Here is a 26,030-nt window from a genome sequence, read left to right as displayed (position 1 = left end):
TCTGAAAGAAGGTCCTGGTGTGGGGACATAGGCAAAAACACACTTTGCTTCTCTGTCCGGGGCACAGTACATGGCTCCTTTGCATTACGTGGGCACACAGGAAGAGACCATTGGAAATGCCATTTGTGACCTATCCCCAGTAACATGAGTTTAGTCAGGCTCTCTAGTTTTCTCTGAAGGTTGATTCAGGTTCCACCTGGGTGAGGGAACTGGCTGTGGGATAGGGACAAAGCTCAGCTCCTCTTTCTGAACAGCCACTGAGCAGTTAGTGAGGTTAGTCAGTCTGGGTTAATAGGAAGCTTGCAGCAGTTTGCACCCAGAATTTAGGTTCTTGTAACCTGACATTTCCTTTTCTGCTTTTTGGGAGGATCACCTTCAATTGATCCTCTCAGGCAGACAGAATAAAGCTTTGAAGTTAAGGATGCTGAGGCCAAAATGCAGACAACAAGACTCCACATCACTTTGGTTTCGGTAATTAGAGGGTGTTAAACAATAAATTAAGCAAACACAAAGAGTTATTTATGACTCTCATAACAAGGTGTGGGGGGGTTGTTTTTGTTTTTTCTAAAGAGAATCCCAGCCCAAGGTCACTGGGTGAACATTTACTTGGGTGGGAGGTGGGCAAAGTCCAGTCCTACCACACAATTCTGTTGAGGTCGCACTCCCTCATGCAAACCCCTCACCACTCCAACCAAGCCAGGCTGGGGAGATGGTGCTGTGTGTAAAGACCAGAGAGCTGGGGCAGCCACAGGGTGGCAGAGGGCAGCGCTGGCAGCAGTCTCCAACTCAACTGCTTCAAGATAACAGGGGGCAGCACACCGAAATATCCACACAGCTTCATTTGAAAACATCACTGCTTTATTTCAAAGAAAAAAAAAGACCCTCCCAACTCAGGACCCCTCCCCTCAAAAAAATACCCCAACCCCCCCAAAGCCCAACCAACCAAACCAAAAAAAAAAAACCACCCCACAAAAAACACAACTAAACAAAAATACCCCAATAATAATAACAATAATAAAAAATCCTATTAGAAACTATAAGGAAGCACTGAGAGTTTGAGTATTACATTCTTCAAGTATGTTGTTCGGATTTTTTATTTTTAAGTTGGTAACTATACACATATAAAAAAAACCAAACAAACCTTAAAAGTGCGGCCAAGAGATTTTGCTTAAAGTTAGGATTAAGGGCTACTTCACAATACTGAACAGGACTGCACAGTCATCCTGTGGGTTTGATGCTCTTGCTTCCAATCCTGGCAGAGTTAAGGAAGGCGCAGGTTTCAGAAGTGATCACACTTCAGGTCAGCATGAGAAAGCCTAGGAAATGTTTGTGTTCTTCCATGGCAGAAGAAACCCACCCTGAATCTACAATTTCACCCTGGAATGTGGTGGGACTTCACAGTAGAGTTAGTCTAGACGAGGAGAGGAGCCCAAGAAGGGTAGGTGTTGGACCTGGTCAGATTTTTGCATCTGTTAGTGGGTTTAGTGCAGTCCTCCAAGCCTCAATTCAGAATGCCCGTCGGTGTGTTGCAGATTGTTGGTTCATGTTAAAGGACTGTTTCAGATTTGCATCCCAAGGAAAATCATGCTACATAAAAATGATCCAAGATTTTGCCCAAAAAACTTCTTGGATAAAATCTAAAAAATACTATTGCAATTACGTCTCTTGAAGAAAAAAACATTATTCTAAATGTAAACAGATTCACTCAACTCTCTTGTAGAAACTTCAGAGTGGGTAATGCTGCTGTCTAGCTCTCTTGGCATGCACTCGCCAGACGGTGAGGAGCACTGCTGTCTGCACCAGCATCATCTGGGGGGTGAGAAGAGTCGGTCCACATAGCTGAAGAGTGCGTCCCAGTGCTTCCAGAGAAAGGCAATGAAAGCCACAAGGAATAAAGTGCTGAACGTCCTGTTGCGTGTCTTCATGAGGGGGACCACACAGTTGGCTACTGTCGACACAAAGACCAAGAGGACTGCCATGACAGCCAGGAGGATGTTGATGAGTTTGCCCAGAAGGTTTCGGGCAGTGGCATTCTCCAGCCCTTCCAGCTGCACCACCTGCTGCTGTTGCTGCTGCAGCTCCATCTTGGAGATTCGGGTCTGACAGGCCTCCAGGGCCTCCTGTGGACCAAATGGGATGGTTAGGCTTCTGTTCTCACAACTCTAGGGCTAACATGCCCTGGGAGAGGCAGATACACCCAGAGCCATGCCAAGGATTTGAAGTAGCCAGAACCTGGGATATGAAAAGCCACATGCACATCACTCCCACCCCTCTACTGTACTCCTTGGGGAATAGCTACAGGGAACAGTGAACATACTTTGATTTATTTTGCCTAAAATTTACTTAATTTACTTTTTTATGACAAGTCTCTCTTGTATCTCAGATTGGCCTTATGATTGCTATGTAGCTGAGATGACCTTGAACTTCTGATCTTTTCTGCCTCAACCTCCTGACTGCTGAGATCATAGGCATGTGCCATCATTCCTGAATGGCCTAGCTTCAATTATAAGGTGTTTATTCTTTTTTTTTAAATAAGATTTTTTTAAAGTCTTTTTTAAAAAAATATTTATTTATTTATTATGTATATAATATTCTGTCTGTGTGTATGCCTGCAGGCCAGAAGAGGGCAGCAGACCTCATTACAAATGGTTGTGAGCCACCATGTGGTTGCTGGGAATAGAACTCAGGACTTTGGGAAGAGCAGGCAATGCTCTTAACCTGAGTCATCTTTCCAGCCCAGGTTTTTATTCTTTTAGAAAGTTTGAGTCTAAGGTAACAAGACACATACACTTGTTTATCTAAACAGTGTCTCAGTATTCTCAGTTCTCTGTGCTGTGGTGACACTGTCATACTAGTCATACTAGTAAGTTCACCCTTTACCTTTACTTAAGTCTACATATGTATTTGCTTAGCATGGGGTTATTATAGGCATTTCCTACCATAATGTGCATTGCATTCTACTGGAATCAACCATAACTTAATTTACTTTTTGCTCAATAGTGGGTCTTAAGGATTGTGCTTGTTACAGGGATCTACCTCATTTTTGTGTGTACAGACTTGTGCATGGACATGTGTGCATGTTCTAGTGAAGGTCAGAAGACCAGTGTGGTGTTGGTCCTCAGGTACCCTCCACCTTTTGCTTCAGACAGGGCCTCTCACTGGCTGCAACTCTGCAAAGCAGGCTAGATTAGCTGACCGGAAAGCTCCAAGGATTTCCCTGCCTCATCTTGCCTGTTACTTGAGGTTACAAGTATATGACATTATGCCTGGATTTAAAATTATTATTATTATTATAGCATTCATGTGTTTGCAGATCAGTGTGGAAATCAGAGGACAAATGTGAGGGATTAGTTCTCGCCTTCCACCTATATCCAGTTCTAGGGACCGAACTCAGTTGTTAAGCTCCATGGGAAGAACTCATGGGTGCATACTCTTGTGAGTATGCCACAGTTTAGGTACCTCTTAGGGATTTTAAAGGTTTTTTTTCCCCCTGATTTTTTTCCCCCACTCTAACAATGATGCAGTGAACACCTCTGAATGTGCTTCACTACCACACCACCTGATGTTTTTATGTCAAGACATCCCTGATTGGAGAAAGGGAACTGTGACTTCACTGTAAGGAGGGCATACTCCCTTTTCAGGTCAATCTCTAAGGCATATACTATGATGACACTCTACAGAGGCCATTAAAGTGACCTACTCCTCCTAAGGCCAAGCCTTATGTAAACTGCACCCTACCACTCAGGAAAACAAACTTCATCCCCTAGCAAGGACAGACATCCTCCCAAGGCAACCAGTGGCTGGAATGCTGGGATTTTCCAGCCTTAGTATCTTCAATGTTGTGTCTGGTCTTCTGGGATGTGAGGTAAGGCCTAGACATTAGCCTGAAGCTAGTTCAAGAACGGATAACGGATACTGCTCACTCTAGAACTACCTCAGGATGAAAAAATAAAAATGTAAACAGAATCTGAGGGCCTAAAGAAGATGGCAGCTGGGCAAATGTCAGGACAGTGCCTTGACCCCCTTCTCCACACTCACTCTTTCAAGGTGCTTTCACAAAAACCACCATGACCTCTGAGAAAATCTCCATAGGAAACAGAGAAACCCCACTGTTTCACTTCTTCATGGAATCAATCAAGTGTTCACCTTCAGCCTACGAACAATGGGGATTCACAAACTGTGTAATGTACCACCTGTAAGAGCAGGAACAAAAGCCCCTTTCCACAGAAGCAAAAGATAGGCTTGCTGGCCAGAAGCCCCATCTGAGTGCTCCAGGGCAGCAATGAGATGGGATGTTCTAGTTTTCCCTTGACTGAGACATTTGCCAATATCTAGAGCTGTACCTCCCCAAATGGTATGAACTTTTGAAGAAGGTACCTCCATTGTGTTGAAGGCAGGTGTGTTGCAAATGATAAGAGCTTTTCTTGATTCTCTACCCTCATGTCTTTGCCCATTTTCTTTTTTCTTATTTATTGTTCATACTAACCTGGATGTCCCGGGCCCGTTCATAGGACTGATAGGCAATTTTCTCTTCCATGCTGGCCAGCTCTTGCTTTAAGTTCAGAATCTCGTTCTGATGGAGCTCTGTCAGGTCGTTCAGCTGCTCTTCTAGTCGCTCACATCTGAAAAAGGGAGAGAAGTTGGAGTTTCAAATATTCTGCATCCTCCATGATATAATATAGATCAATTCCCACATCTATTCTACAAAATAAAACAAACAACAAACAAACAAACAAACCCCACAGAGTTAAAGCAAGTCTGGGGTATTGTGTGCCAGAAGTTGCAGCTTTCAGTCTCCAAAAGGCAGCTGTCACAAAGCTGGCATCATGGTTTTCCCAGTTTTCTCCATAGCCTCATATAGCTCTGCACATCTATGATGCTGAAGCAGCTCTTACTCTACTGAGTATGGAAGATGAAAAACTAAACAAATTTCACCAGGAAAGAGATCTTCTGGTTGTCAGTAATGACTTATTTCAAAACCAGTTGAACAGTGACGTACTCACCCAGATGTTTGTGATTTGGAGACCCAGAAAGCCAGAGCCAGAGGGATCTATCATCCCCATGGTCAAGCAGTGCTTGGGACATTTGTCAACACATATTTATTGAGAATCTGCTGCAGGCATGTTCAAAGTACTGGGACACTGCAGCAAGAAAGAGAGAGCACTTGCTTTCCATTTATTCTACAGAGAGAAGGGAGACGAAAGATGGTAGCCAAGCATATGGCAGTGTCTAGTGACACTGGAGAGTCAGGGAAGACTTCTCAACTCTCTTCAAGAATGAGAGATAAAGCTTGAAGGATACTAACAGGCTTGGAAGATGAGGAGGCTGAAGATGTACAAGAAATGTGTACTTCTCCTCAGAAGGAGCAGAAGTACAAACTTGTTCAGACAGGAATGAAGTTGGCATGTGTAAGGGCTGGAGCAGGCCAGAGAAGCTTCAGAATGGAAAGAAGAGAGAATGTTCCTGGAAGGCTAGTTTTATTTATCGTGTATCTCTAGCATTTAGGAGTGTGTGCATGCTCGTTCACACACATTTATTCTATATAAAGAATTAAGGGCGCTCACCAGAGATTCTAGGTACGAAAAAAAAAACACTCTAGAAAGAAATACATAGAATAACAAGATTCTGGATAGCTGGAGAAGGGGCCCAAAGAAGACTGCATAGGGAAATGGGCTGTCTGGTAGTGGTGAAGAGGATAGATGAAGCAGGAGTCCTAAGAACCAAAGGGCTTCCAGGAGAAAGGCCAAAGACAATACATTAAAAACACTAAGACAGGGCAAAGGAAGAAAAAACACCTTCAGTTCCTGTTGAACAGAATGAAGTCCTGTGTCAGAGAGCATTTGGGCAGAGCAAATGCCACAGGGAAAACCACATGAGAAAATCCGGGGACTTCCACTAGCAAATGGAAAGAAAGCTGGGAGCAGGCTACAGTGCATTCCCTAGAATCCCAGGTACTAAAGAAGCTGAGACAGGAGGACTGTAAGTCTGAGGATAGTCTAAAAACAACCAATCAACCAACCAATGTTCCAGATTACTATTAAATATCAATAATTCTTCCTTTCTTTCCTCTAGTGCTTTTCTTTTTTTCTCCCATTCTCCCGCCTCCTCTTTCTTCTTCTGGTTATACAGGGGATGGAAGCTGTCACTCCACATGCCAGGCAAGGCCTCTACTACTGAGCTACAGCAACAACCCTACTCTTATTTCTAATCACACTCATGGTGTACAAACTTTGTTTTTCTTTTTAGCCCAGGATAACCTCGAATTTGTGATCCTTTTGCTTCTGTTTATGGATTCTGGGATTACCAGGATCTATCACAATGTCTGGCTAAAGTATATCCACTTTTAAGGAATACAAAGAATTTCTCTAAGGTAATTTTATGTTGCAGCATCTGTGTTTCCCTTGTATTTCTGTGCATCTCTGTGTATGTGCATTGGTATGCTGTGTTGTCTGCATGTATGCAAGTTGTCCATGAGCAAATGTGTGGGTGCCATAGGAGGACCTTGGTGTCCTACTCTATTCCTGTTTGTTTTATCCCCTTAAGATGGGAGTTTCTCACTGGACCTGGAGCACACTGTTTCAGATAGAAGCCTAGCCATTAAGCCTCTGGGATTCTTCTGTTTCCAATAGAGCTCAGGTGACAGACATCCATACAGCCATACCTGTCTTGATAGGGTCTCACTATATAGTTCTGGCTGGCCTGGAACTCACAGAGCCCCAGTACTGGGAGTAAAGGCAAGTGCCTCAATGTCTGGCCTCATCCCTGTCTTCTTTACTTGGGTGTTGAGGGTCCTCATGCTTGCACAGTGAGTGCTCTTAGAGTCACCATTCCACCTTCCAATATTATCCTTTTTAATTAACATTTAATAAACAATGATTATATTCTATTAAATTCTATCCCTTAAGAAATAAACATTAATTTAAGGAGTCATAGTTTGACCCTTTTCATTATGTTGTTAAATCCTATTTAGGTCTCCTTTAGGCATCTCTGTTGTGCTTTCCTTCATGTTGTTACAGAACAGCACCGCCATGCTCTGTCATCTATAACTAAAACTGGTATTTGTGGGACTTTACCTTTTCATATCATCTGCTGCCTAAGGACTCAGGAACAGGTCATCAGATACTGTAAGATTATATTAATATACTGTCTTTCAAAACTCCTTTTTAGTGGTGGTCCTAGTGAGCTAGGACCCAGAGCCTTGCACATACTAGGTAAGCTTTCTAGTAGCCTACTGTTTTGAATATGTGACTTTCTTCATTGTCTTTCTTTACCAGAAGGATGTTGAAACTTAAAACTGGAATTTCTAACTGCCAGTCTTGCAGGTGTAAAGCTTGGTTGTAGAGTGTACTTAGTAGGCTCTGTCCAACCAAAAACTAGGCCAATTCCTTGGCTATAGTCAGTAACTGGGATTGGGCAGGGAGCAGGGTGTTGGTGTCTAGCAGGATGCATAGTGACAGGGCTGCACATTCCTTTAATCGCAGTACTTAGGAGTTAAGAGACGGGATCACTGTAAGTTTAAGGCTAGCCTGGTCTATACAGTGAGCTCAGGATAGCTAGAGCTATATAACAAGACTCTGTCTTGAGAAATAAAAAGCAACAATATGAACCCCAAAGATTACTGGGAAGTTTTATTTGGAATTAAATGTAGCTCATGTGCACCCAGAGCAGACTGGAAACAGCAGCCACCCAGCCACTGCTTCCTCGGAGCCTGCTGTTCATCAGGTCTGCTGGGAGGGTGGAAGGTGTTATCTTCCCCTCAGAAGCAGCAGTTAAAATTAAGAGGTCCCAAAGCTACCTGCCAGAGACACAAAGTGAAGGAGGAAAGATGTAAATCCAGGTTTGTTCGATTTTAAAACCTACATTTCAAAACTCCACACTGCAATGCCATTTTGAAGCTAGTCGAGAAGCCAAACAAGCTCCCTTAAAAATTAAAAAATCTGAGTCAGCTTGACAGTGGTTCAAGTCCCACAGCCACAGTGGGGCTCTGTTGACATAGTGATTTAAAGCTTGGCCAAGAGAAGATACTGAATAAAAGTCTAGACAAATTCAGATTACACGCGCCTTTAATCCCAGCACTCGGGAGGTTAGAGACAGGCAGATCTCAGTGAGTTCGAGGCCAGCTTGGTTTACAAAGTGAGTTCTAGGATAGCCAGGACTACACAGAGAAACCCTGTCTCAAAATAAACAAACAAAAACAAAACAAAACAAAAAAGAGAAACCAAGTGTTAGTAAAGATATGCATCTGGTAGAACCATTCTTTTCTGCTGGTAAGAACTTAAAAAGATTAAACAAACAATTCTAAGAAGGCCTATAACAACACTCCAGGTACACAGAGCAGAGAAATGGAACTTCTCTGCACACAAGACAGGCCCAGTGATGAGCTCACAGCACCACACTACAGTATCCAAGAAATTCCCAGATTCTGTATCCTAATGTGCTTGAAACTTGCTGTTCAGTTTAGTGATTCCCCGTTCACTTGCTGCTCACAGATATCAGGATATGAAAGAGAAAAAAAAAAGTGCTTTTCAACTCCCTGTACCCAATTCCAAAACCCTAGCAAAACAGGCTGACTTTTGGCTTCATTCCCCAATATGGCTACTATAGACTGTTCACTGTGACAGAAAGGTGCACGATCTTTTTTACCCAACTTTCTAAATAGGGAGGCTCATAGGCAGATGGAGAGACCCAGGCAAGCCTTGTTATACACAGCAGTTTTCAGCCAGATTGGGATACAGAGTGAAACTGACTTTTCAAAAACAAAACAAATGAAAACAAAATATGCATGAAGCATTTGGAGTCCATCCATAGCACTGCATTAAAAAGAGGGTGTGTGCATGTGTGTGAAGTGGTAGATATCCTGGGGACATGGAAATATAAGGTCAGAAAAGTTCAAGGTCATTTTTGGTCACTTTTGGAGTTAAGAGGCCAGCCTGGGCTACCTGTGACTGTCTCAACATAAAAAAAAAAATCAAATCATCAAAAACAGAATTCCTCAAATTATGTGATTCTAGAAGAGCAGTTGGGAGGACTATCCTGCAAATGGCTTACCGAGCACAAACCCTTCTCCACCTTAGATGACAAGCCTCTGCTACTTCTTATTTTACTGGGCAGGTGTTGCTCCTGCTATTCCCTGGCTCAAGTTGGCCACATAATTAAACTTGTTCTATCTCTAGCCATCTGCTTCCTTTCTCCCAGACATGCTTTCTGCATGTACACGAGGAAAGGTATCAAGAAACTGCTAATCTATGTCTCTGCAGAAACTGAGTCCATCAGCAGTTGAGCAAATTACTCATGAATTCATGGGAAAGTAACAGACAAACCTTCTCAAGCCAAGATTCATCCCAAAGGAGAAGTCATGTCCAGGAGCAATGGTTAGTGTAAGTTAGCAGGGAGTTAAACAGCAGAGTAGCATTTGGCTAGTAGAATGAGTGCCCTTTTCAGTTCAGCAGCTGAGGCAGATAAACCAGTCAAGACACTTGCAAGGCAGTAAGTAAAGCTGTGGAACTCGGGTGGAGCAAGATGCTCCTCAGAACTAACCAGTGTGAGTTTCCCTTTTCATGTCAAACAATTACCTGGAAGATGAGGCTGTTACTGTATAGTTGAAATCCTACTAGACTCGTAAAACAGGTGTTTCTCGTTAGTATAGAAACATCTCTAATCTGCAGGGAGGAAACTGAGCAAGCCATAAAAGTCTTTGCAAACTCCTAGGCATAGAGAGTTTGGCCAAATACCCCAGTTGGTATCTTTCTTAAAATGTAGATCTTCTGGGCTAGGCTCAGTTCATTGCCTTATTATAAAAACCCTTCCCCAAGCTGGGTATGTGCTGCACACTTGCAGGAGGCTGAGGCAGGAGGACCATGACTGATGTTAGGCTGGGTTACATAGGAAGACTGTCATAAACACACTTAACCCTAGTTTTTCACTCAGAGCTTAGAAGTTTGTTGTTCAGTTCTATCACACCCCTGCTTCCTGTTTAAAGATTCTGTCTGTGTGTATGTCTGCAGGCCAGAAGAGGGCACCAGACCTCATTCCAGATGGTTGTGAGCCACCATGTGGTTGCCGGGAATTGAACTCAGGACCTTTGGAAGAGCAGGCAATGCTCTTAACCACTGAGCCATCTCTCCAGCCCCTGTTTAAAGATTTTATTGTCAGCATTTTTTTCTGTATTATTAATCACACTCAAAGTCTGCACAACAAAGAGGAAGAACACTGTATCCGCTCCTGACCTGCCACTCAATTACTAAGGCACAACCCCATCATCTGTCACTACCATTTTTACTGACACAGCCTCAGCTAGGTTCTGGTCTGAATCAAGTTGAACAGAAGAGCCCAGGATGGTGTACTCTTTGGGGGAGAGGGTGTGGAGGAATTCAGGATTCAGTTTAATCTACTTAATCATCATGAGCACCAAGACATCAAAATATTGGTCCTAGACTATTGGCTGATGTAGGTGGGTCTTCTATCTGTTGCTTTCATTGGTTAATTAATAAAGAAAACTGCTTGGCCTGATAGGGCAGAATTTAGATAGGCAGAGTAGAACGAACAGAATGCTGGGAAGAAGGGAAGTGAGGCAGTCGCCATGCCTCTCCTCTCCGAGATGGATGCAGGTTAAGATCCTTTCTGGTAAGCCACCACCTCGTGGTGCTACACAGATTATTAGAAATAGGTTAATCAAGATGTGAGAATTAGCCAGTAAGAGGCTAGAGCTAATGGGCCAAACAGTGTTTAAAAGAATACAGTTTCCATGTAATTGTTTCGGGTAAAGCTAGCCGGTGTGGGAGCCGGGTGGCAGGAAGCGGCCCGCTGCTTCCACTACAATTGGCGGAGGCCGCTGTTCTTTCCCAGCTGCCCAGACCCAAAATAACCATATAGAAACTGTATTAATTAAATCACTGCTTGGCCTATTAGCTCCAGCTTCTTTTTGGCTAGCTCTTACATTTTAACTTAACCCATTTCCATTATTCTCTATTTTATCATGAGGCTCGTGGTCTACTGGCAAGGTCCTGGCTGGTAGCTGTGTCTTTCTTCTCTGGTGGCTCCATGACTTCTCCCTGACTCCACCTACTCTCTCTCTCTATCTTTTCCAGCCTGGCTATATTCTGTTAAGCCACTGGCTGAAAGCAGATTCATTAACCGATAAAAGCAACACATATACAGAAGGACTTCCCACACCATTTCTCTTTATCTGTTTTAATAAAAAGGTTTTAACTTTAACACAGTAAAATTCATAACAAAACAGGTATCAAGCAAGAATTGCAGTTACAACATTTATATCAACTTTATCTTTTATCATAACTAAGGAAAACTATAACTATCTATTCTTCAACTCCATCAAAGACCCCAGAAGGATATAATATTACCTAAGTTAACAGGAAGTAGACCATAAGCAACTTCCAAACTCTAGAATGGACAGAGACATCTTGCTGCTTGGACAGTCCCCAAAGTTCTTCCTTGCTGTGGGCACCCATCTTCAGTCTACTGGCCCATAGTATCTGGCAGACTTTTCCACAAAACAGAAAATTTCAGAGACAGTTCAGCCAATATTGGAAGCTTGTTAGTCACTTTTTTCCTGTGTCCTGCAGAATGTCTGCAGACTCTTTTATGAAGCAAGAACCCTGAAGGACTGTCTACCTTTAGGCAAGTTCAGCCTAAAGCAGCAGTCATTTATTTCTCTGTGGGTCCTGCATGTCCAGTTCACACAGCAAACCATCAAGCAGTTCAGGCAAGAGCAATTTCTTGCCCAAATGGTTAACAAACTCCATAAGGAGCCTCTTTGATGCCCATCATCCTCTTGAAGTAGATTGGTGCTGCTAGGAACAGATGTGGCTCATTGTCATGAAAAGTCCTAACTTCCTAAAACATTTTAAATGCCATATTCTGAAGGTCTCTGAAAGACTTGAAGAATACCTATCTAATTGAAATATATCTCTATATATCTAGAAAACTTAACATGACTACAAGCTTAACTATTATAGATAATTATCTACTAACGTACATTTCTTAATTATACATTACATTTTAAATGAGCTGCACAAACACAACACATTAATCAAGAATAGGAATATACGCCGGGCGGTGGTGGCGCATGCCTTTAATCCCAGCACTTGGGAAGCAGAGGCAGGCGGATCTCTGTGAGTTCGAGACCAGCCTGGTCTACAAGAGCTAGTTCCAGGACAGGCTCCAAAACCACAGAGAAACCCTATTTCAAAAAACCAAAAAAAAAAAAAAAAAAAAAAAAAAAAGAATAGGAATATACATATAACAAAAATTGATCTTAAATTTGTATCAATAAGCCAAGATTCATACCAATGAAAAGTATTCATCTCTATAGCATATCCCCCTTTAAATGTAAACAAATATTTATAAACAATATTTGTGAATTTGAGCATTGTTGTCTAGACTACTTCCAGCTATGTATTAGGCAAAGTCATTTTTGGAGGTGTTCACAGTGACCTTTTGGGGGGTCTTGGTCTTTCCTTCAAACCACATTAGTCTGGAAGTAATCCATAGGATCTCATCTTCTGTGGAAACCTCTCTTCCAAAGCAACGTATCCTTAGACCCAAATTTTGAAATCCCTTTAAAATATATATGTGAGTTTACAACAAAATGTCTCTCTGTACTTAGCTTATTCCCAATCAAGAAATTCAAAGAAAACACAATAATATACATAATCCAGACTCTCTGTGAATATTCCATCTTTATGTGGCTTATTTTTCTTACTCTATTGCTTTCTCTACAAGTTTACTCTGTCTCTTAAAGACTTTGTTTTATTTTTTAAAAACCATTTGCTTCTTTTTATAACTCTCTATATTCTTTTTCTTCTCTCTCCCAAGCCTACGTACATTTATCCAAAACTGTGACCCATTTAGAGGTCTTTTTAAAATCTGAATCTCTTTATTGTGTATCTGAAATCCTTTTCTGTCTAGGAGTGCTTCTGAAAAGGCTAAGCAGCAACTAAGGCTGCTTTATCTTTTGGCTCCACCCAGTCCAACATGTCGGAGGTCTGTTCATTGCCTCTAAGAGCCATTCTCTCTGCCCCAGTTCCAAGTATGCAGCGGGTCTATGTGTCTATGTTGAGCCATTAAGCAGTTTGTAGCACTCTGCTCACAAACTCCATTTAAATGCTCCTTTGCCAGACCTCTTGAAAGAGTCAGAGTTTGTGCTAGCAGCACAGCCCAGGAAGCTGCTATTTCAAAACCGCATGGGGTGGGTGTTTCCTTTCCTTTTTTTTTCTTCTTCTACTGTTTAGTCAGGAAAACCTCTTTTAAAAGGAGCTACAGCATTAAGTTGTGTTTAACTCTGTTCTTTTGTGTCTAGAATTCCTTTCCAAGCTTTCTCAGGTTTTACATGGATGTCAGCCCGACATTGGTGCACCACTGGACAGTACCAGAAGGATAACTACCCTCCCTCCACACACAGAGATTTACAAAGCCTTTTCCACAGCAACTTCACTCCCTCCCACGGAATTTACTCAATTCAACAAGTAAGGAGACAGAAGGCAGAGGACCTCCTTTAGTTTCTTGAAACTCCTCTGTTGGTGAGGTGGGCAAGGGTTTGACCCCCCTTGTCCTGCCTCAGGTTTTAACATGTTTATTGGTTGTCTCTCCCCCTTCGTTACTAACCAAATCAAGATCTACATGATAAAGGGTCATTAGTAACATTATGATGTCTTCTGTTTCCTTGTCTAAATTCTAAATTAGTAAAAGGGAATTCAGAGATCAGACAGCTTCATCTTTTCACTAATGACCCAGTCAACCAAAAGGTACGAAGGAGGAAGAGTGAAGATAAGCTGTGTCTGACCTTTAACATTCCTGCTTTAAAAACCAAGACCTCCTATTAAGGAGGGCTAACCACCCCTACCCCAAGGATGCTGAGCAGGCATTTTTTGGACTGCTAGGATGGGGTATGCTTTTGATTCTCTATATATTGTGCATGATTCTATTTCTTGTACATTTCTTGCAACTCAGCTTGGGCAAAGTTATCATGAGACCAACAACCTCATTTTAAGGAGTTTTATTCAAAGCTCTTTCCTAAATCACTTCTAAACATCTAAACATGGCTTCATCTTCATTATCAGCAAAGAGAAAACCTGGACTCTAAGTTGTTTTTAAGGCAGGCTGAACACAACCCTGGCTGGAAATAAAAATTGCTGTGTTATAACTGCTGGTCATGTCTAGTTTTTTGGAGGTAAATAACTTTATAATTACTCATTGTGGAAGTGTTTTGGGTCTCTGGACTGGGCAACACAGTGGCCTTCTTTGATCAAAGATAAACCAGGGGGATTCTTCTGGGTTAAATTTCTGATGAATAAAAATCTAGGTGAGTGAACAGGCTGGGAATGCCAATTTAAAACATTACTTTTTTGGGGTGTGGTTCAAAAATTTGGAGTCACCTTGAGAGCCTGTGGTGCTTCTTAAGTTGGGAAATAGGTCAGTAGAGCAGATGCTTGAAAAAACTTGTGAAGCAGGTTCTGAGACACATAAACTAAAACATAGAGGCAACTCCGGGAACAGACTCCTGTACCATTTCCCAAATGAATCTGGGACACATAGGTAGACGTCTGCCCAGAATTGGAGAGACATAGCTGAGGAGCATGACATGGGAATGTGAACAACGCCTGTCTATGCTGGGGAAACAGGTAATTTGATTTACATCTTATGACTTCAGTGTGTTGAAGCTTGAGAGGAGGCTAGGTAACAATGAACTAGTCTGTAATCCTAGCACTTGCAAAACTGAGGCAGGATGACTGAGAATTTCAGACAGTCTGGTGTGATCCTGTCTCAAAAAGGGCAGCACAGCACAGTTAGACCCCTAAGAATCTAAGGGTAAACAGTGCATTTTCTTAATACATGAAATAAAAGGTAGCTAAAGAATATTGAAAATAAAATCTACAGGGACAGTCTGGCAATTTAAAGATTAGGAAATAGCCGGGCGGTGGTGGCGCACGCCTTTAATCCCAGCACTTGGGAGGCAGAGGCAGGCGGATCTCTGTGAGTTCGAGACCAGCCTGGTCTACAGAGCTAGTTCCAGGACAGGCTCCAAAGCCACAGAGAAACCCTGTCTCGAAAAACCAAAAAAAAAAAAAAAAAAAAAAAAAAAAATTAGGAAATGCTATGTGTGTAACATCCTGGTACACTTGGAAAAAACAACAACATTTACTGAACTCCTTAGCATGTGTGTGCCTGTCCATGTGTGGTGTTGATGGTAAATGATTTATTTCAGGACCGTGAAAAGCATGTGTTCTATCATTGAACTAAACCCTGAACACTGGTTTCCTACTCTAAAGCACCCTACCAAGGTGCTTCCATGCTTCTTTCCTCCTCACTCTCTTCTTCTTTCCCTCTGTCTCATTAAATAATGGTTACAACCCCTTTTTGATAAGTATACCTTGTTTGCATAGGCAGAGAAACTGAGGCTCAGGTGAGTTATATGACCCATTTAAGGCCATACAATTAAGATGTATAAGAGCTGGCAAGTTTGTCCAGGTTCAATGAATTAATAGGTAACTAATTTATTTTCTCCCCCCCTGCCCCGCCCATACCCCTCTATACCTCTTTAATGGCTAAGCTAGGAAGAACACATCTGTGAATCTCTTTGTATATCAGGTCTTACCCTTTCACAAAAATATCTCAGAACACCCCACCCTGTACACAAAAGGCTAATGATCCGAACTGTCTTGGTTTCTATTTCAAAGTTATTGCTTAAGTATAGTTGATATATTCTCTAGAAATATTGATCAATTTTCAGTTGATTAACAGTTGAAAGGAGCTTAAAACAACGAGATCTAATCATATCCAATGACAGACAGTAAAATCATGTTTAAATAACTACTTACATAGCTAGTAAACAGCCTGGCCTGACTGGATTAGCCAAGTTACTCAATGTTCCAATGCATGTGATACTGTTCTTTCTCTAAATTTGCTATTGTGACTCAGTGTGATTTAAAATATCCTTGGGCTTAATACAAATATTCTCAGAAGCTGATTCCAAAGCAAACTCCTCCAAATAGAAGCTTTTCTTTTCATCATTTTTTTTCAGCACTTCAGAGTTTATTAATCAAATGTGTGATACACAGGGACTCTAACTGGAATGCCAAATTGTAGGTGCTTCTTGTGCCATTTCTTTTTTTTTCTGGTTGTATACCATTTTACTGTTTTTAATTGATTTTTTTTTTTTTTGAGCTCTACATTTTTCTCAGTTCCCCTAACGGTCTCTCCCCTCCCCACTCAATCCTCCCCAAGGTCCCCATGTTCCCAATTTACTCAAGAGATCTTGTCCTTTTCTACTTCCCATGTAGATTAGATCTATCTAAGTTTTTCCTTAGTGTCCTCATTGTTGTCTAAGTTCTCTGGGATTGTGGTTTGTAGGCTGGTTTTCTTTGCTTTATGTTTAAAAACCACCTATGAATGAGTACATGTGATAATTGTCTTTCTGTGTCTGGGTTACCTCACTCAATGTTTTCTAGCTCCATCCATTTTGCCTGCAAAATTTAAGATGTCGTTATTTTTTTCTGCTGTGTAGTACTCCATTGTGTAAATGTACCACATTTTCCTTATCCATTCTTCAGTTGAGGATCATTTAGGTTGTTTCCAGGTTCTGGCTATGACAAACAATGCTGCTATGAACATAGTTCAGCACATGTCCTTGTGGCACAATTGAGTATCCTTTAGGTATATACCCTAAAGTGGATTACTGGGTCTTGAGGAAGGTTGTTTCCTAATTTTCTGAGAAATCACCACACTGACATCCAAAGGGGTTGTACCAGCTTGCATTCCCACCAGCAATGCAGAAGTGTTTCCCTTTTCCTACAACCTCTCCAGCATAAGTTGTCATCAGTGTTTTTGATCTTGGCCCTTCTTACAGGTGTAAGATGGAATCTCAAGTTGTTTTGGTTTGCATTTCTCTGATGACTAAGGATGTTGAACATTTCCTTAAGTGTCTTTCAGTCATTTTAGATTCCTCTGTTGAGAGTTCTCTGTTTAGGTCTGTACTCCATTTTTTTTTAAAAATTGGATTGTTTGTTCTTTTGATGACCAATTTCTTGAGTTCTTTGTGTATTTTGGAGATCAGCCCTCTCTGTCTGATGTGGGGTTAGTGAACATCTTTTTCCATTCTGTAGGCTGTCATTTTGTCTTGTTGACCGTGTCCTTTGCTTTACAGTTTCAGGAGGTCCCATTTATTAACTGTTTCTCTCAGTGTATGTGCTACTGGGGTTATATTTAGGAAGTGGTCTCCTGTGCCAATGCATTCAAATGTACTTCCCACTTTCTCTTCTATGAGATTCAGTGTGGCTGGCTTAATGTTGAAGTCTTTGATCCATTTGGACTTGAGTTTTGTGCATGGTGATAGATATGGGTCTATTTTCATTCTTCTACATGTTGATATCCAGTTATGCCAATGCCACTTGCTAAATATGCTTTTTTTCCCCATTTGATACTTTTTGCTTCTTTGTCAAAAATCAGGTGTTCAAAGATGTGTGGATTCATATCCGGGTCTTCTATTTGGTTCCATTGGTCCTCCTGTCTGTTCTTATACTAATAACAGGCTGTTTTCAGTACTGTAGCTCTGTAGTAGAGTTTAAAGTCAGGAATGGTGATGCCTCCAGAAGTTCTTTTATTGTACAGGATTGTTTGGGCTATCCTGGATTTTTTGCTTTTCCATATGAAGTTGAGTCCTGTTCTTTCGAGGTCTGGAAAGAATTTTGCTGGGATTTTGATGGGTATTGTATTGAATATGTAGGTTACTTTTGGTAAGATTGGCATTTTTACTATGTTAATTCTGCCTACCCAAGAGCATGGGAGATCTTTCCACTTTCTGATGTCTTCTTCAATTTCTTTCTTCAAAGATTTAAAGTTCTTGTCATACAAAATACTCCAAGATATTTTATGCTATCTGTAGCTATTGTGAAGCGTGTTGTTTTTCTGATTTCTTCCCCAGCCCTTTTATCATCTGTGTACAGGAGGGCTACTGATTTTTTTTTGAGTTAATCTTGTATCCTGCTACATTACTGAAAAGTGTTTATGAGTTGTAAAAGTTCCTTGGTAGAGTTTTTGGGATTGCTTATGTAAACTCTCATATCATCAACAAACAGTGAGAGTTTGACTTCTTTTCTAATTTGTATCCCCTTGACCTCCTTTTGGTCTTACTGCTCTAGCTAAGACCTCAAGAACTATTTTGAATAGATACGGAGAAAGTTGACAATCTTGTCTTGTTCCTGATTTCAGTGGAATTGCTGGGAGTTTTTCTCCATTTAGTTTGATGTTGGCTATTGGCTTGCTGTATATTGCCTTTATTATGTTTAGGTATATTCCTTGGATCCCTGCTCTCTCTCCAAGACCTTTATCATGAATGGATGTTGTATTCTGTTGAAAGTTTTGGCATCTGAGATGATCATGTGGTTTTTATTTTTCAGTGTTTATATGGTGGATTACATTGACATATTTTTGTGTGTTGAACCATCCCTGCATCTCTGGGATGAAGCTGACTTGATCATGGTGGATGATGGTTCTGATGTGTTCTTGGATTCGATTTGCCAGTATTTTATTTAGTACTTTTGCATCAATGTTCATGAGTGAGATTGGTCTACAATTCTCCTTCTTAGTAATGTCTTTCTGTGGTTTAGGTATCAGGGTAATTGTAGCCTCATAAAAAGAGTTTGGCAATGTTCCTTCTGTTTCTATTGTATAGGAATAATTTGAGGAGTATTGGTATTAGTTCCTCTTTGAAAGTTTTGTAGAATTCTGAGCTGAAACCATCTGGTCCTGGGCTTTTTTTGGTTGGGAGATTTTTGATGACTGTTTCTAAAATAGAAGCTTTTCAAATTATATTGCTGCTTATCAATACTAGGAAGGCTCCTGCCCACTTTACACAGTACTGCTAGCACCAGCAGCAAACACAGAATTCCTAACAAAAAAGCAACCAGGAACTCCCAGGAGAGCTTTACAGTCTTCATACTGTCAATGCATTCTCCTCAGTTGAACCTATCCTCCACTAGTCTGTTAACCAGCATACCACTCTGGGAACAAGCCTCGTTCTCTCAGCTGCTATTGGTAAATAAATGCATACGAAGTGATTTTACTAGGTGACATGGTATAGTTACATATCTTTCCTGGCCTCAGTGTATGCATCTATAATCGGGTTCAACTATACACTGAAGTTCTCTTCTCCTTTGAGTATCTTTGAACCCAGGAGCCACTAGCAAACCTATGCTAATACTTTAAAGAGGAGACAAAGAGGGCTGGACAAAGAAACCTGAGTCAATATGTTGAACTAGATGTCCAAACATCAGGGAGGAGTTGTTCCAGACACCACTCACACAGCCATAATTGATGCAAAAGCAAGAGGATTTTTATTCTGTCATGACAGGGCCCTTCAGGTTTGGGATATGAAGGACAACCGATAGCTGTTACAGTTCATCTTTTAAAGCAAAAAGCTACAGACACAAGGGGGGGACCTGTAGGTTGTTTTCCAACTTATTGGACTGGCTTATTCAAAGGGTTACTAGCAGTGATTGGTCTATTCGAGGGTAGGAGAATAGATGCGTGATCGGGTGAGATAAGGGAGAGCATCTGTGGTCTTCCTGACCTTGTTCTAGTGACTAAATCAATACATCAGGAACTGAGTCAACATCTGTGGGTTGTCTTTGCCTCAATTCCCAGAATGAAGTTATGTTTGAAGATTATTCACAAGGACACAGGGGGATGAGCAGTCCAGCATGTGTGACTGGGGGCGACTGTCCCGTTTCCAAGAGAGAGTGAGTGTGAGGTTTTAGAAAAATGTTTTAGGGTTGAGGGGGCTTACAAATGCATTTAGAGTCTTTCAAATAGGTATCCTACCACTTAAGACCTTATTAAACCTCATTCCTTTACCTCCCATAAAGGAACCTCACTTATAACTGAAAGCTCTATGCAGGGGCTGGAGAGATGATCAGCAGTTAAGAGCACTGGCTGCTCTCCCAAAGGACACAGGTTCATTTCCCAGAACTCATATGTCAGCTCACAACTGTCTCTAACTCCAATTCCAGGGTATCTGACACCCTCTCTCACACACATAGACAGATATGTAGGCAAAACACCAATGGGCATAAAAAATAAATTAAAAATAATATGATTTAAGTACCAAACAAAAAAAAAAAGCCCACTGCAAAGCTCAATGACTCACATCTTATTCCTTTCGATGGGAGAAGAGGAGCTTTAGATGCAGGCTCTGCTACCATGGCTGCCCAGGCTGTCTGGCATAAGTGTGTTGGTGGGGACAGAGGAATTAGGACACCTGATTACTGCAGAATATTAAGCAGATCCTCTCCAGAAGTTCACGGGCAGAACACAGGAGAAGCACATTAAGAAAGTAGCACTGCTGAGACGTCTCTGGAAGGGGGAAAATGACTGCTGGGTTACGAGGAGATTTCAATTTCTACCTATACTGTTGTATTAGCATTTGAAAAATTTCAAAGAATTTTATATAATATATTCAAAATAGTAACTCAAACTTTAGTAAACAGATGCATGCTCCAACCTTGGGAAAGCCTGCTAGCACCTCTAGTTCAGTCATGAGTGCTTCTCAAAATTACAGCAGTCTTTCAATCACATCAGTCACAAAGATATCAGGGCTGAGCTTGGAACACAACCTGCGTTATTATAAAAGGACACTGGATTCCAAGTGAGGTAAAGTTCTGGCTTAGTTGTTCACCTTCAGCAAATTAGAAAAACAACACTGGCTGGATGTAATAGATCGTAACTTTAACCCTAGAACATGGGAGGCAGAGGCAGGTGATATCTGAGTTCAAGGCCAACCTAGTCTACAGAGCTAGTTCTAGAATGTCTAGGGCTGCACAGAGAAACCCTGTCTCGAAAAACCAACCAGTCAACCAGTCAACCAACCAACCAAAAAACCATCCCGTCACTGGCCCTCAGTTTTCCTCAACTGTACAATGGGATAACACAGACCACTTGCAGGTTGCTGTGAGAGTTAGTGAAGTGTATCACAGCAGTTTAGCAAATTCTCAAAGTGTTAGTGTTATCATTTGTAAATCATCATCATCATCATCATTACCATCATACAGCAAGGTACAACAATGGTTGCTCCCTTGTTCAGGCACTGGTAAGATAAATCACAGAAACAGAAAAGACAAGACACTGGAAAGGCCATGTCCAAGTTAACTAATTCTTGGTTATATAATTTACCTATCACTTACTTTTTTCCCTATAAAATCAAAGCCTGCAACAAAGTAGAAATATAAATATGGGCTAGGGTGTAGCTTAAATGGCAGAATATTTGTTTAGCATCTGTAAGACCAAAGAGGAGGGGAAAAGAAAACCAGAACTAGTAGACAGGCTGCTGTAGGAAGCACATTAACAGTGTAGCATGGATGAGGTAGGGAAAGGAGAAAAACAAACTATACACACAGATGTAAAAGAGACAAGCTAAACAGTCAAACAAACAGCTAGGAACATTTCCTGCAGACATGTAACCAGAGCACTCCTGGTTGGATAGCTAAGTTATTTTGTCAAAGTGTACTAGAGGAATTCTCCAAAAATACTTAAAATGTGAGAAGTTTTGATATCCAAAATAGTTTTTCATTCAAGAAAAGAGTGTCACTCTGTGAAACTGTTCAAAGACCAACAATGATAGACAAATGCATTTGCTGCATGAGGACAATGGAGCCCCCCAACCCCCCGCTTTTAAAACTATTCTTTCTAGGGAATTATCAGTATTAAAAAAATGTGGCTTTTCAAAGTCTTCAAGATTCTGTTGTAAGGAACTATCATAGCGAGGCTGAGAGAGCAGTGACAAGTGCACATCCAGCAGGGTTTAGGTTTCTTCACTCTCTACTCCAGAGACCCCACAGTAAAATGAAGGAACAGAGCTGCTCACATGCAGAAGGGGCTGAGACACAATCCTATGGCAGTGGTGAGGAGACGAAGCGCCAGTCTAGGACTTACTCTAATAGACACAGGAAGGCAGACTTTTCCACATGTGTTTTCCCTCCTCTCCTTTTCTCATATTGGTCTATATCTAACTTGAAGAAAACAATTTCTATATGAATTTTAAACCCTAGAGGAATTTAATAACAGGAATGTTAATTTTATCTCTTAAATAATGGACAGAGGTCCTCTGAAGGGTGGGGCTGGGACTTAGTAGCAGTGGTCACCTGACATCACTGCAGCACTGTGGGGCCAGCACTGGCCTGCATGCATTTCATTTCAGTGTTGTAACAGTCTTATGCAGGGCTTTTGCTACTCTTATGATACAGGCAGGACACTTTGACACAGCTGTCAATAAATCTACCTGTTTTTCACAGCTAGTAGCAGAAATGGAATTAGAATTTGGGATTTAGTTTTAATATGGTAAAAAAGGACCAAGTATCTTATTTAATCAGTTCACTTGAACACTATCTTCCCAGTATAATAGATACAGAAAGCATTGATGACAGAAACATATTTAACTTTTTTCTTTCCTAAATTCATTCTTCTTTCACCCGTCTTTTTTTCCAAAAAAATTATTACATTTAGTGTGTGTGTGTATGTGTGTGTGCGTGCGCACGCACATGCACGTATGTCAGCGTGTGCATATGGAGTTGTAAGGACAACTTGTGGAAGTTGGTGCTCTCTTCCCATCAGATAGGTCCTGGGGATTAAACTCAGGTCTTGGCAGCTAGTGCTTCTGTGTGCCGAGCCATTTTATCAGTACTTTCACCCACTTTTTGGTAGTCAGGTAAACACTCTGCCACTATACTATCTACCCGCTTTAAAAAAATTTTTTTTGATTATTTTTCAAGACAAGGTCTCATGTGACCCAGGCTGTCTTCACACTTCCTATGGATAATTGCTGTGGAATAACCCTTTTGTACTCTAAAGAGCTGACTGGTCAATAGCTAGGCAGGAAAAGGTTAGATGAGAGAGCCAGACTAAGGGATACTGGGGAAGAAGGGCAGAGTCAACAGTGAGATGCAGAGGAATTAGGAGATGAACATGCAGTGCTGAAAAAAGGTACTGCTAGAGGGTAGAGCATGGATAAGAAATATGGGTAAATTTAAGTTGAAAGAGCTACTTAGTTACAAACCTAAGCTATTGGCTGAACATTTATGATTAATAAATCTTTATATGGTTATCTGGGAGCTGGGGGTCAGGACAGAAAAGTTGGCCTACACATGACTTCGATTAAAAAAAAAAAGACTTATTTGTAAAAATCTGTAAAGGTTTTATTTATGTGTTAAGTGTGTGTCTGCTATATGCTTGTCTATGTAAGTCAATGGGAGACAACAGAGTGCATCATAAACACAGGAGCTGGAGATATGGGCAGTTGTTAGTCACATGATGTATTGGAAATTGAACTTTGGTTCCCTGAAGACAGCAAATGCTTTTGACTGATGAGTTTTTGATCTTCTTGTTGGAATTTCAGATGTGTACTATCACCAATTTATCTAGCACATGTTAGAAAGCACTTTACTAAATGAGCCATATCCCTTGGTTCTCAAAGTGTCAATGAGAACTGAAGAAAATTAACAAAGGTGGTAGACTGGATGGCTGCTTAGTATTTTCACCATTTGGAGCAAGTGTTGTTGCTGTCTTTAAAACTAAGTGATAAACACAAGCAATTTATTTCAGACACTGAGTTACCTCATAAAAGTAAAGTTTTAAAGCATCACTTTTAGTTTTTAAGAGGTGAAAGGGAATTCATTTGTTCAAACCCCAATGTCTAGTAAAGTACTGGAGATTCTTCTAGTTAGGGAGAGGAACAAGGCCAGTGCTCAGGTGTTGCAAGGTTTTATGTGCAAAGACAGAACTCTCCTAAGATTGTTTCTTGATCTGCACGAGGCTGCCAATCTCTGGCTCATAAGTTTGGATCTGAGTGATTACTGTGGGGAGGATATTCTTTCTCTACCTGGAAGACAGGATACAGATTTGTAGACTGGACAAGAGTGGTCCAACAGAAACCTATGTGCAATGTGAAAAACCAAACTCAGCATAGGGTGTGGGTGGTCATGGATAAGGCTCTGGGTTCCATCCCTATAGCAAGAATGAATGACCCACTCTAAACTTTGGTACAGATTCTGAATGAAGAGCACTGAGCTCTTTGAGCACTTTCTAACTACAGTAGAATGACTTAATACTATGTCTACTATCATCCAAATGTCCAAGTTCTTTCTATATTGCTGACATAAGTATGTTTAAAGCCAAAACCCCACAAGGTTCACTACATTTTGGCTAGGCTATATCCTCACTACCACTAGCTATTTACAAAGTTCTCAGGATTAACATGTTCTGAATTCAGTGCAATGCAGTGAAGGCTTCAATGACTATGTATCATGGCCTCAGATCATTAAAGAAATACCTCGGAAAGCCTGAGCTTCATGTTAAAGTCATAAACTGGAATAGAGGACTGAAGAGTGAAGAAATGCTCCATCTGTGTGTGATCTTAGGAGTCATTTAACGGCTGTGCTGACTGACATAGAACTCATGCGGCTGTTACTGACAGATCTGAACACTTGGGACATTCTAGAGACAGACATCTTTTAAATTCACTTCTCCACATTCAAAGAGAAGGGAACAAATAATTTGGCTTTAAATTTAACAGAACTTACCTATACCGCTCTTCCTGTAAGGTCTGCATTATTAAGGAGTAGTCCCTCTGATAATGTTCTTTGAGGGTCTCGAAGGATTCCTCCAGTCTGGCCTGGGTTTCCCGGATCTCCTGGATCTCATGCAGTAGTGTATCAAACCCTGAGCTCTGCATGTCTAGGGTGTTTGTCTTGGAGCTTGATGCTCCTACACCAATGCCCCCAGTGGTACTGTTGGCTCCTACTGAGCCTGAAGTGGCACTAGAACAATCTTCCTCACTACCATATTTTGGACTTGACTGAAAGTTCGAAATCACCCCTAAAGCCTTTCCCCCGTCATCCACTTGTCCTTCCTCTAATGAGTCCTTCAGATTAGGGATGTTGTCTGCACTGCCAAATTTGTTCCGAATCAGTGAGGCAATCTCTCTGGGCTTGGAGACCACAGCCCCTGCTGCTGAATGGGTAGCCTGGGAGAAGCTGGAAAATCCACCTTTGACGCTGTCCACCACACCTTCACTGAAGCCAGTCACCTTTGCACCCACATCCTTCAGACCTTGGTGCATGTCCCTGAAGACATCCTTGGGCTGCCGGGGGATCCCATTCTGTTCCACTTCACGGAGTTTGCGGTGGTAATGCTCAAGCTTCTTCTGCAGCTGGAGGATGGTCTGTGCAGATTTCTGGTTTTTCTTCTCAAATACCTGTTTGATGCGAGCAGCCTGCTGCTTGTCTGCACTGTTGGCAAGCTTCAGGTATTCAGCAACGTTGTCGTCTCGGGCTGTCTGCGCAATCTTGATCTGTTCTGTTAGCTTTAGGATCTTCTGCTGCAGGTGTGCAATGGCAGCTTTTGTGCGCTGAGGGTCTGGTATTCCATCCACAGACTCTGTGTGGATGCTGCCATCGGTGCTGGAGGCCACGGCACTGGAAGTCTGGGCGAGGCTGCTTACTTCCAAACGCTCGATCTAACATTTTAAAAGCAAGAGGTGAATATTAGAAGCAGTCCAGAATCAATAAGCCAAAATGTGCTGAAAATCTGTTAATGCTCAACTCTCAGCACAGATGGCTGACCTATACAACCCCTGTCCTGCAAAAGCCCTGCTGCTCTCTTGGCTAGTCTTTAAATAACAAAGCCTCCTTTATGGGTTGAAAGCATGAATTAGTTCGCATTCTTATACATACATCTGTTCAGAAGCAAATCCATATAACATAGCATGTCAGCTTTTCAATGAAATCCTATGAAAATCATCTGAGCCACACTCACAGATTGGTCCCCTGAAAATGCTAGCAAGAATAGAAAGGTTGATACTGAGATAAAAGCATCCAATTGTTACCACAATGTTTGTTAGTTTTAAATCACACCCAGGATAATGAGATCATTCTCTATTCTTGGGACATTTTGCTGCAGTGGGAAACAGAGGCTAGACTGGGGAGGTGCTGCTGAACGCTTCTGAATTAAGTTAACTGTGATGTACC

The 26,030-nt window shown here is 41.4% G+C and overlaps 1 protein-coding gene across 4 annotated transcripts in view; it reads right to left on the bottom strand.

Moving 5' to 3' along the window:
* Positions 1-968: 968 nt before the first annotated feature.
* Tmcc1 (transmembrane and coiled-coil domain family 1) overlaps positions 969-26,030 on the bottom strand; it is a 127,864-nt gene continuing 102,802 nt past the window's right edge. For all 4 annotated transcript variants that reach the window (XM_057784802.1, XM_057784819.1, XM_057784810.1 and 1 more), the window contains exons 2-4: positions 24,585-25,519; positions 4,487-4,622; positions 969-2,120 (exon numbers count right to left, since the gene is read on the bottom strand). In XM_057784802.1, coding sequence (XP_057640785.1) covers positions 1,806-2,120; positions 4,487-4,622; positions 24,585-25,519 — 1,386 coding nt within the window. In that variant the 3' untranslated portion in view covers positions 969-1,805. The remainder of the gene's footprint in view (positions 2,121-4,486; positions 4,623-24,584; positions 25,520-26,030) is intronic.

Source organism: Chionomys nivalis, chromosome 1, assembly GCF_950005125.1.
Source record: "Chionomys nivalis chromosome 1, mChiNiv1.1, whole genome shotgun sequence".
In the NCBI taxonomy this organism is placed as follows: Eukaryota; Metazoa; Chordata; class Mammalia; order Rodentia; family Cricetidae; genus Chionomys; species Chionomys nivalis.
Note: the sequence above shows the minus strand (reverse complement) of the source record. Positions and strands in the feature narration are given on the sequence as shown.